General features: G+C 42.6%; 1 protein-coding gene across 3 annotated transcripts in view; it reads left to right on the forward strand.

The window, feature by feature from the left end:
- Positions 1 to 12121, forward strand: part of LOC115189418 (calcium/calmodulin-dependent protein kinase type II delta chain) — a 131416-nt gene that overhangs the window by 59248 nt on the left and 60047 nt on the right. For all 3 annotated transcript variants that reach the window (XM_029748035.1, XM_029748034.1, XM_029748036.1), the window contains exon 14: positions 5571 to 5654. In XM_029748035.1, coding sequence (XP_029603895.1) covers positions 5571 to 5654 — 84 coding nt within the window. The remainder of the gene's footprint in view (positions 1 to 5570; positions 5655 to 12121) is intronic.

A 12121-nucleotide genomic window follows, 5' to 3' on the forward strand; every position in this document is an offset into this window, starting at 1 on the left:
TAGTCCTGTCTCATTACTCTGGTATAGATAGTCCTGTCTCATTACTCTGGTATAGATAGTCCTGTCTCATTACTCTGGTATAGATAGCCCTATGTCTGACCGTCTCAGTACTCTGGTATAGATAGTCCTGTGTCAGTACTCTGGTATAGATAGTCCTGTCTCAGTACTCTGGTATAGATAGTCCTGTCTCAGTACTCTGGTATAGATAGTCCTGTCTCAGTACTCTGGTATAGATAGTCCTGTCTCAGTACTCTGGTATAGATAGTCCTGTCTCAGTACTCTGGTATAGATAGTCCTGTCTCAGTACTCTGGTATAGATAGTACTGTCTCAGTACTCTGGTATAGATAGTCCTGTCTCATTACTCTGGTATAGATAGTCCTGTGTCAGACCGTCTCAGTACTCTGGTATAGATAGTCCCGTCTCAGTATTCTGGTATAGATAGTCCTGTGTCAGTACTCTGGTATAGATAGTCCTGTGTCAGTACTCTGGTATAGATAGTCCTGTCTCAGTACTCTGGTATAGATAGTCCTGTGTCAGTACTCTGGTATAGATAGTCCTGTGTCAGTACTCTGGTATAGATAGTCCTGTCTCAGTACTCTGGTATAGATAGTCCTGTCTCATTACTCTGGTATAGATAGTCCTGTCTCATTACTCTGGTATAGATAGTCCTGTCTCATTACTCTGGTATAGATAGTCCTGTGTCAGACCGTCTCAGTACTCTGGTATAGATAGTCCTGTCTCAGTACTCTGGTATAGATAGTCCTTTGTCAGTACTCTGGTATAGATAGTCCTGTCTCAGTACTCTGGTATAGATAGCCCTGTGTCAGTACTCTGGTATAGATAGTCCTGTCTCATTACTCTGGTATAGATAGTCCTGTGTCAGACCGTCTCAGTACTCTGGTATAGATAGTCCTGTCTCAGTACTCTGGTATAGATAGTCCTGTCTCAGTACTCTGGTATAGATAGCCCTGTGTCAGTACTCTGGTATAGATAGTCCTGTCTCAGTACTCTGGTATAGATAGTCCTGTCTCATTACTCTGGTATAGATAGTCCTGTGTCAGACCGTCTCAGTACTCTGGTATAGATAGTCCCGTCTCAGTACTCTGGTATAGAGAGTCCTGTGTCAGTACTCTGGTATAGATAGCCCTGTCTCAGTACTCTGGTATAGATAGTCCTGTGTCAGTACTCTGGTATAGATAGTCCTGTGTCAGTACTCTGGTATAGATAGTCCTGTCTCAGTACTCTGGTATAGATAGTCCTGTCTCAGTACTCTGGTATAGATAGTCCTGTCTCAGTACTCTGGTATAGATAGTCCTGTGTCAGTACTCTGGTATAGATAGTCCTGTCTCATTACTCTGGTATAGATAGTCCTGTGTCAGTACTCTGGTATAGATAGTCCTGTCTCATTACTCTGGTATAGATAGTCCTGTCTCATTACTCTGGTATAGATAGTCCTGTGTCAGACCGTCTCAGTACTCTGGTATAGATAGTCCTGTCTCAGTACTCTGGTATAGATAGTCCTGTGTCAGTACTCTGGTATAGATAGTCCTGTCTCAGTACTCTGGTATAGATAGCCCTGTGTCAGTACTCTGGTATAGATAGCCCTGTGTCAGTACTCTGGTATAGATAGTCCTGTGTCAGACCGTCTCAGTACTCTGGTATAGATAGTCCTGTCTCAGTACTCTGGTATAGATAGCCCTGTGTCAGTACTCTGGTATAGATAGTCCTGTCTCAGTACTCTGGTATAGATAGTCCTGTCTCATTACTCTGGTATAGATAGTCCTGTGTCAGACCGTCTCAGTACTCTGGTATAGATAGTCCCGTCTCAGTACTCTGGTATAGAGAGTCCTGTGTCAGTACTCTGGTATAGATAGCCCTGTCTCAGTACTCTGGTATAGATAGTCCTGTGTCAGTACTCTGGTATAGATAGTCCTGTGTCAGTACTCTGGTATAGAGAGTCCTGTGTCAGTACTCTGGTATAGATAGTCCTGTGTCAGTACTCTGGTATAGATAGTCCTGTGTCAGTACTCTGGTATAGATAGCCCTGTCTCAGTACTCTGGTATAGATAGTCCTGTGTCAGTACTCTGGTATAGATAGCCCTATGTCTGACCGTCTCAGTACTCTGGTATAGATAGTCCTGTCTCAGTACTCTGGTATGAGTACTCTGAATGAATGGGAGCCTGACACCTTAATAATACATTTGAAAACAATTAGCTGATCCTGTCGTCTCTTGAATACAGTTTGGCTCTCACCCGTTCAACTGACGAGGCAGGCTAGCTCGATGGCCACTGTAGCTTGAGAGAGTGTGAAGTAATCACTAGAGCGAGTAGCCCCCTCTGCTGGCAGAAACAAGCACAACACCCCTTGACTAAGTGATTACTAAATGACAAAGATGACTTTATACATAGGGTCCCATTAAAAGCCGAGGACCCATTCTTCCTCCTTCTTCCGGTCGGAGAGGCCGTAACATAGCTATGAATCATTTGTACACTGCAAATTGACCGCAAGAATCCCAAACAGATCCTAGTATTTGACTTAATAATTTACAACATTGATTACGTTGGAATACAATTGCATATGGCTCTCTATATATATGTGTGTGGAATACTTGGGAACAGATTTCCTACATTAAAATCAATTATCGCCGGTTACCTGATGATTTTACAGTCTTTTTGTCTAACAATGAAAATACTTACTTAGGGGGTCAAATAAAATGACCGGCGGGCCGTCTATTGAACCCTGTTATACAGGATCTATATACACTATGAAACCATTAGGAGACTGTCTATTGAACCCTGTTATACAGGATCTATATACACTATGAAACCATTAGGAGACTGTCTATTGAACCCTGTTATACAGGATCTATATACACTATGAAACCATAGGGGACTGTCTATGGAACCCTGTTATACAGGATCTATATACACTATGAAACCATTAGTAGCTGTCTATTGAACCCAGTTATACAGGATCTATATACACTATGAAACCATTAGGAGACTGTCTATTGAACCCAGTTATACAGGATCTATATACACTATGAAACCATTAGGGGACTGTCTATTGAACCCAGTTATACAGGATCTATATACACTATGAAACCATTAGGAGACTGTCTATTGAACCCTGTTATACAGGATCTATATACACTATGAAACCATTAGGAGACTGTCTATTGAACCCTGTTATACAGGATCTATATACACTATGAAACCATTAGGAGACTGTCTATTGAACCCTGTTATACAGGATCTATATACACTATGAAACCATTAGGGGACTGTCTATTGAACCCTGTTATACAGGATCTATATACACTATGAAACCATTAGGGGACTGTCTATTGAACCCTGTTATACAGGATCTATATACACTATGAAACCATCAGGGGACTGTCTATTGAACCCTGTTATACAGGATCTATATACACTATGAACCATTAAGAGACTGTCTATTGAACCCTGTTTACAGGTCTATATACACTATGAAACCATTAAGACTGTCTATTGAACCCTGTTATACAGGATCTATATACACTATGAACCATCAGGGGACTGTCTATTGAACCCTGTTATACAGGATCTATATACACCTATGAAACCATTAGGGGACTGTCTATTGAACCCTGTTATACAGGATCTATATACACTATGAAACCATTAGGAGACTGTCTATTGAACCCTGTAGGATCTATATACACTATGAAACCATTAGGGGACTGTCTATTGAACCCAGTTATACAGGATCTATATACACTATGAAACCATTAGGAGACTGTCTTTTGAACCCTGTTATACAGGATCTATATACACTATGAAACCATTAGGGGACTGTCTATTGAACCCTGTTATACAGGATCTATATACACTATGAAACCATTAGGAGACTGTCTATTGAACCCTGTTATACAGGATCTATATACACTATGAAACCATTAGGAGACTGTCTATTGAACCCTGTAGGATCTATATACACTATGAAACCATTAGGAGACTGTCTATTGAACCCTGTTATCAGGTTATATACAACTATGAAACCATTAGGGGACTGTCCTTGAACCCAGTTATACAGGAAAATCTAGATACACTATAAAACCATTAGGAGACTGTCTATTGACCCATGTTATACAGGATCTATATACACTATGAAACCATTAGGAGACTGTCTATTGAACCCGTTATACAGGATCTATATACAACTATGAAACCATTAGGAGACTGTCTATTGAACCCTGTTATACAGGATCTATATACACTATGAAACCATTAGGGGACTGTCTATTGAACACCTGTTTATACAGGATCTATATACACTATGAAACCATTAGGAGACTGTCCTATTGAACCCTGTATACAGGATCTATATACACTAATGAAACCATTAGGAGACTGTCTATTGAACCCTGTATACAGGATCTATATACACTATGAAACCATTAGGAGACTGTCTATTGAACCCTGTTATACAGGATCTATATACACTATGAAACCATTAGGAGACTGTCTATTGAACCCTGTAGGATCTATATACACTATGAAACCATTAGGAGACTGTCTATTGAACCCTGTTATACAGGATCTATATACACTATGAAACCATTAGGGGACTGTCTATTGAACCCAGTTATACAGGATCTATATACACTATGAAACCATTAGGAGACTGTCTATTGAACCCTGTTATACAGGATCTATATACACTATGAAACCATTAGGAGACTGTCTATTGAACCCTGTTATACAGGATCTATATACACTATGAAACCATTAGGAGACTGTCTACTGATTCCATTGTACAGGTAAGGCTAAAAGCTAAAGAAAAGTTGACAGAATAGATTTGTCCCAGGTCAGATCAGATCAGGGTTAGGGTTAGGGGGTTAGGGTTAGGGTTAGGGTTAGGGTCAGGGTTAGGGTCAGGTCAGGGTTAGGGTTAGGGTTAGGGTTAGGGTCAGGGTTAGGGTTAGGGTTAGGGTTCAGGGTTAGGGTTAGGGTTAGGGTCAGGGTTAGGGTTAGGGTTAGGGGGTTAGGGTTAGGGTCAGGGTTAGGGGTTAGGGTTAGGGTCAGGGTTAGGGTTAGGGTCAGGGTTAGGGTTAGGGTCAGGTTAGGGTTAGGGTCAGGTTAGGGTCAGGGTCAGGGTCAGGGTTAGGGTCAGGGTTAGGGTCAGGGTTAGGGTTAGGGTCAGGGTTAGGGTCAGGGTTAGGGTTAGGGTCAGGGTCAGGGTCAGGGTTAGGGTCAGGGTTAGGGTTAGGGTCAGGGTTAGGGTTAGGGGTCAGGGTTAGGGTCAGGGTCAGGGTCAGGGTCAGGTTAGGGTCAGGGTTAGGGTTAGGGTCAGGGTTAGGGTTAGGGTCAGGGTTAGGGTCAGGGTTAGGGTTAGGGTCAGGGTTAGGGTCAGGGTTAGGGTCAGGGTTAGGGTCAGATCAGATCAGGTCAGGGTCAGGGTTAGGGTTAGGGTTAGGGTTAGGGTCAGGGTTAGGGGTCAGATCAGGGTCAGGGTTAGGGTTAGGGTTAGGGTCAGATCAGATCAGGTTTATGATGTGATGTTCCCTCTACACTACTTGCTTTACAGGCGAACAACAAAGCCAACACAGTGACCTGTCCTAAAGCCAACACAGTGACCTGTCCTAAAGACACCAGCTTAACCCCAGCACTGGTACATACTACACCCTCCTCTCACCCCCCCTCCCTCCTCTCACCCCCCCTCCCTCCTTCCTTTACTCCCTCCCCATCACTGGTACATACTACACCCTCCTCTCACCCCCCCTCCCTCCTCCATACCTCCCCATCACTGGTACATACTACACCCTCCTCTCACCCCCCCTCCCTCCTCCATACCTCCCCATCACTGGTACATAATGCACCCTCCTCTCACCCCCCCTCCCTCCTCCATACCTCCCCATCACTGGTACATACTACACCCTCCTCTCACCCCCCCTCCCTCCTCCATACCTCCCATTCACTGGTACATAATGCACCCTCCTCTCACCCCCCCCCCTCCCTCCATCCATCCCCCATCACTGGTACTAATGCACCCTCCTCTCACCCCCCCTCCCTCCTCCATACCTCCCCATCACTGGTACATAATGCACCCTCCTCTCACCCCCCCTCCCTCCTCCATACCTCCCCATCACTGGTACATAATGCACCCTCCTCTCACCCCCCCTCCCTCCTCCATACCTCCCCATCACTGGTACATAATGCACCCTCCTCTCACCCCCCCCCCCCTCCTCCATACCTCCCCAACACTGGTACTACTACACCTCCTCTCACCCCCCCCACCCTCCTCTCACCCCCCCTCCCCATCACTGGTACATACTGCACCCTCCTCTCACCCCCCCACCCCCTCTCACCCCCCCTCCCCATCACTGGTACATAATGCACCCTCCTCTCACCCCCCCACCCTCCTCTCACCCCCCCCCCCCATCCTGGTACAAATGCACCTCTCTCACCCCCCCTCCCCATCACTGGTACATACTACACCCTCCTCTCACCCCCCCCCCTCCTCCATACCTCCCTTTACTCCCTCCCCATCACTGGTACATACTACACCCTCCTCTCACCCCCCCTCCCTCCTCCATACCTCCCCAACACTGGTACATAATGCCCCCTCCTCTCACCCCCCCCCCCCCCCCCCCTCTTTCTCCCTGTATTGACCTTGCGGTAGGATTTTACCACAGATTGAACAATGACACAGATATTTCACTGGATGTATGAATGTGAAGCAGCCATTAACTGTTAAATAAACAATGTCTGGTCATTCATACAGACACAGTGTCTGGTCATTCATACAGACACAGTGTCTGGTCATTCATACAGACACAGTGTCTGGTCATTAATACAGTCACAATGTCTGGTCATTAATACAGTCACAATGTCTGGTCATTAATACAGTCACAATGTCTGGTCATTAATACAGTTACAATGTCTGGTCATTCATACAGACACAGTGTCTGGTCATTAATACAGTCACAATGTCTGGTCGTTAATACAGTCACAATGTCTGGTCGTTAATACAGTCACAATGTCTGGTCATTAATACAGTCACAATGTCTGGTCATTAATACAGTCACAATGTCTGGTCATTAATACAGTTACAATGTCTGGTCATTCATACAGACACAATGTCTGGTCATTCATACAGACACAATGTCTGGTCATTCATACAGACACAATGTCTGGTCATTCATACAGACACAATGTCTGGTCATTCATATAGACACAATGTCTGGTCATTAATACAGACACAATGTCTGGTCTTTAATACTAGAGGTCGACTGATTAATCGGAATGGCCGATTAATTAGGGCCGATTTCAAGTTTTCATAACAATCGGTAATCGGTATTTTTGGCCACCAATTTTTAACATTTTTTTTACACCTTTATTTAACTAGGCAAGTCAGATTAAGAACACATTCTTATTTTCAATGAAATGGGGGTTAACTGCCTTGTTCAGGGGGGATTTGGGGATTCATATTTGCAACCCTGGTTACTAGTCCAACGCTCTAACCACCTGCCTTACATTGCACTCCACGATATGAGATGATAGTTTCCGGATTCGACCATATTAATGACCAAAGGCTCGTATTTCTGTGTGTTTATTATGTTATAATTAAGTCTATGATTTGATAGAGCAGTCTGACTGAGCGATGGTAGGCACCAGCAGGCTCGTAAGCATTAATTCAGACAGCACTTTCGTGCGTTTTTGCCAGCAGCTCTTCGCTGTGTTTCAAGCGGTTTATGACTTCAACCTGGGTGGGTATAATTTGCGGAACGTTCCAACAGGAATCTATTCCAAAAACTTCGTAAATAACAAGGTTGCCAAAAAACAACGCATACAAAATTGTATAGCGGCAGAATAAGATACCGGGTAGGGAGTGGTCTATTTCATTGCGTTTTTCACTCATCACGTTTATTACGAAAAATGTCTGTCCTCACTCTGGTTGCCTATGGACAAACATTAAGAATAAGCTACGTGGTGAGCTGATGCCTATTCGGCAGCTAGTTAGCTAGGTTTGTATGCGTTGCTACTTTGTATGCGTTGTTGCTTGGCAACCTTTTACTTTACGTTTTTCGGAACAGATTCCTGTTGGAACGTTCCACAAATTATACCCACCCCTTCAAGCCTGTCAACTCCCAAGATTAGGCTGGTGTAACCGATGTGAAATGGCTAGCTAGTTAGCGGGGTGCGCGCTAATAGCGTTTCAAACGTCACTCGCTCTGAGACTTGGAGTAGTTGTTCCCCTTGCTCTACATGGGTAACGCTGCTTCGAGGGTGGCTGTTGTCGACGTGTTCCTGGTTCGAGCCCGTGTAGGAGCGAGGAGAGGGACGGAAGCTATACTGTTACACTGGCAATACTAAAGTGCCTATAAGAACATCCAATAGTCAAAGGTATATGAAATACAAATCGTATAGAGAGAAATAGTCCTATAATTCCTATAATAACTACAACCTAAAACTTACCTGGGAATATTGAAGACTCATGTTAAAAGGAACCACCAGCTTAGCTTTTTTACATGGCCCATAATGCACTTTTACTTTCTTCTCCAACACATTGTTTTGCATTATTTAAACCAAATTGAACATGTTTCATTATTTATTTGAGGCTAAATTGATTTTATTGATGTATTATATTAAGTTAAAATAAGTGTTAATTCAGTATTGTTGTAATTGTCATTATTACAAAAAGAAGAAAAAAATTGGCTGATTAATCGGTATCGGCCTTTTGGGACGCCAATAATCGGTATCGGCGTTGAAAAATCATAATCGGTCGACCTCTCATTAATACAGTCACAATGTCTGGTCATTCATACAGTCACAATGTCTGGTCATTAATACAGTTACAATGTCTGGTCATTCATACAGACACAATGTCTGGTCATTAATACAGTCACAATGTCTGGTCATTCATATAGACACAATGTCTGGTCATTCATACAGACACAATGTCTGGTCATTCATACAGACACAATGTCTGGTCATTAATACAGTCACAATGTCTGGTCATTAATACAGTCACAATGTCTGGTCATTAATACAGTCACAATGTCTGGTCATTCATACAGTCACAATGTCTGGTCATTCATATAGACACAATGTCTGGTCATTCATACAGACACAATGTCTGGTCATTCATATAGACACAATGTCTGGTCATTAATACAGTTATAATGTCTGGTCATTCATACAGACACAATGTCTGGTCATTCATACAGTCACAATGTCTGGTCATTAATACAGTTATAATGTCTGGTTATTCATATAGACACAATGTCTGGTCATTAATACAGTTACAATGTCTGGTTATTCATATAGACACAATGTCTGGTCATTAATACAGACACAATGTCTGGTCATTCATACAGTCACAATGTCTGGTCATTAATACAGTCACAATGTCTGGTCATTCATATAGACACAATGTCTGGTCATTCATACAGACACAATGTCTGGTCATTCATATAGACACAATGTCTGGTCATTAATACAGTTATAATGTCTGGTCATTCATACAGACACAATGTCTGGTCATTCATACAGTCACAATGTCTGGTCATTAATACAGTTATAATGTCTGGTTATTCATATAGACACAATGTCTGGTCATTAATACAGTTATAATGTCTGGTTATTCATATAGACATAATGTCTGGTCATTAATACAGTCACAATGTCTGGTCATTCATATAGACACAATGTCTGGTCATTCATACAGACACAATGTCTGGTCATTCATACAGACACAATGTCTGGTCATTAATACAGTCACAATGTCTGGTCATTAATACAGTCACAATGTCTGGTCATTCATACAGTCACAATGTCTGGTCATTCATATAGACACAATGTCTGGTCATTCATACAGACACAATGTCTGGTCATTCATATAGACACAATGTCTGGTCATTAATACAGTTATAATGTCTGGTCATTCATACAGACACAATGTCTGGTCATTCATACAGTCACAATGTCTGGTCATTAATACAGTTATAATGTCTGGTTATTCATATAGACACAATGTCTGGTCATTAATACAGTTACAATGTCTGGTTATTCATATAGACACAATGTCTGGTCATTAATACAGACACAATGTCTGGTCATTCATACAGTCACAATGTCTGGTCATTAATACAGTCACAATGTCTGGTCATTCATATAGACACAATGTCTGGTCATTCATACAGACACAATGTCTGGTCATTCATATAGACACAATGTCTGGTCATTAATACAGTTATAATGTCTGGTTATTCATATAGACACAATGTCTGGTCATTAATACAGTTATAATGTCTGGTTATTCATATAGACATAATGTCTGGTCATTAATACAGTTATAATATCTGGTCATTCATACAGACACAATGTCTGGTCATTAATACAGTTATAATATCTGGTTATTCATATAGACACAATGTCTGGTCATTAATACAGTTATAATGTCTGGTCATTCATACAGACACAATGTCTGGTCATTAATACAGTTATAATGTCTGGTTATTCATATAGACATAATGTCTGGTCATTAATACAGTTATAATGTCTGGTTATTCATATAGACATAATGTCTGGTCATTAATACAGTTATAATATCTGGTCATTCATACAGACACAATGTCTGGTCATTAATACAGTTATAATGTCTGGTTATTCATATAGACATAATGTCTGGTCATTAATACAGTTATAATGTCTGGTTATTCATATAGACATAATGTCTGGTCATTGCCTTTCTAAGGTCTTCGAAAGCCAAGTCAACAAACAGATTACCGACTATTTCGAATCCTACCGCACCCTCTCCGCTATGCAATCTGGTTTCAGAGCTGGTCATGGGTGCACCTCAGCCACGCTCAAGGTCCTAAACGACATCGTAACCGCCATCGATAAGAAACAATACTGTGCTGCCGTATTCATTGACCTGGCCAAAGCTTTTGACTCTGTTAATCACCACATTCTCATCGGCAGACTTAGTAGCCTTGGTTTCTCAAACGATTGCGTCGCCTGGTTCACCAACTACTTCTCTGACAGAGTTCAGTGTGTCAAATCGGAGGGCCTACTGTCTGGACCTCTGGCAGTCTCTATGGGGGTACCACAGGGTTCAATTCTTGGGCCAACTTTTTTCTCTGTATATATAAATGATGTCGCTCTTGCTGCTGGTGAATCTCTGATCCACCTCTACGCAGACGACACCATTCTGTATACTTCTGGCCCTTCTTTGGACACTGTGTTAACAACCCTCCAGACGAGCTTCAATGCCATTCAACTCTCCTTCCGTGGTCTCCAACTGCTCCTAAACACAAGTAAAACTAAATGCATGCTCTTCAACCGATCGCTGCCTGCACCTGCCCGCCCATCCAGCATAACTTCTCTGGACGGTTCAAACTTAGAATTTGTGGACAACTACAAATACCTAGGTGTCTGGTTAGACTGTAAACTCTCCTTCCAGACTCACATCAATCATCTACAATCCAAAGTGAAATCTAGAATTGGCTTCCTATTTCGCAACAAAGCATCCTTCACTCATGCTGCCAAACATACCCTCGTAAAACTGACCATCCTACCAATCCTCGACTTCGGCGATGTCATTTACAAATTAGCCTCCAATACCCTACTCAACAAGCTGGATGCAGTCTATCACAGTGCCATCCGTTTTGTCACCAAAGCCCCATATACAACCCACCACTGCGACCTGTATGCTCTCGTTGGCTGGCCTTCACTTCATAATCGTCGCCAAACACATTGGCTCCAGGTCATCTACAAGACCCTGCTAGGTAAAGTCCCCCCTTATCTCCGCTCACTGGTCACCATAGCAGCACCCACCTGTAGCACGCGCTCCAGCAGGTATAGCTCTCTGGTCACCCCTAAAGCCAACTCCTCCTTTGGTCGTCTCTCCTTCCAGTTCTCTGCTGCCAATGACTGGAACGAACTACAAAAATCTCTGAATCTGGAAACACTTATCTCCCTCACTAGCTTTAAGCACCAGCTGTCAGAGCAGCTCACAGATCACTGCACCTGTACATAGCCCATCTATAATTTAGCCCAAACTACTACCTCTTCCCCTACTGTATTTATTTATTTATTTATTTTGCTCCTTTGCACCATATTATTTAGATTTGA

Source organism: Salmo trutta, unplaced genomic scaffold (genome assembly GCF_901001165.1).
Source record: "Salmo trutta unplaced genomic scaffold, fSalTru1.1, whole genome shotgun sequence".
NCBI lineage: Eukaryota > Metazoa > Chordata > Actinopteri > Salmoniformes > Salmonidae > Salmo > Salmo trutta.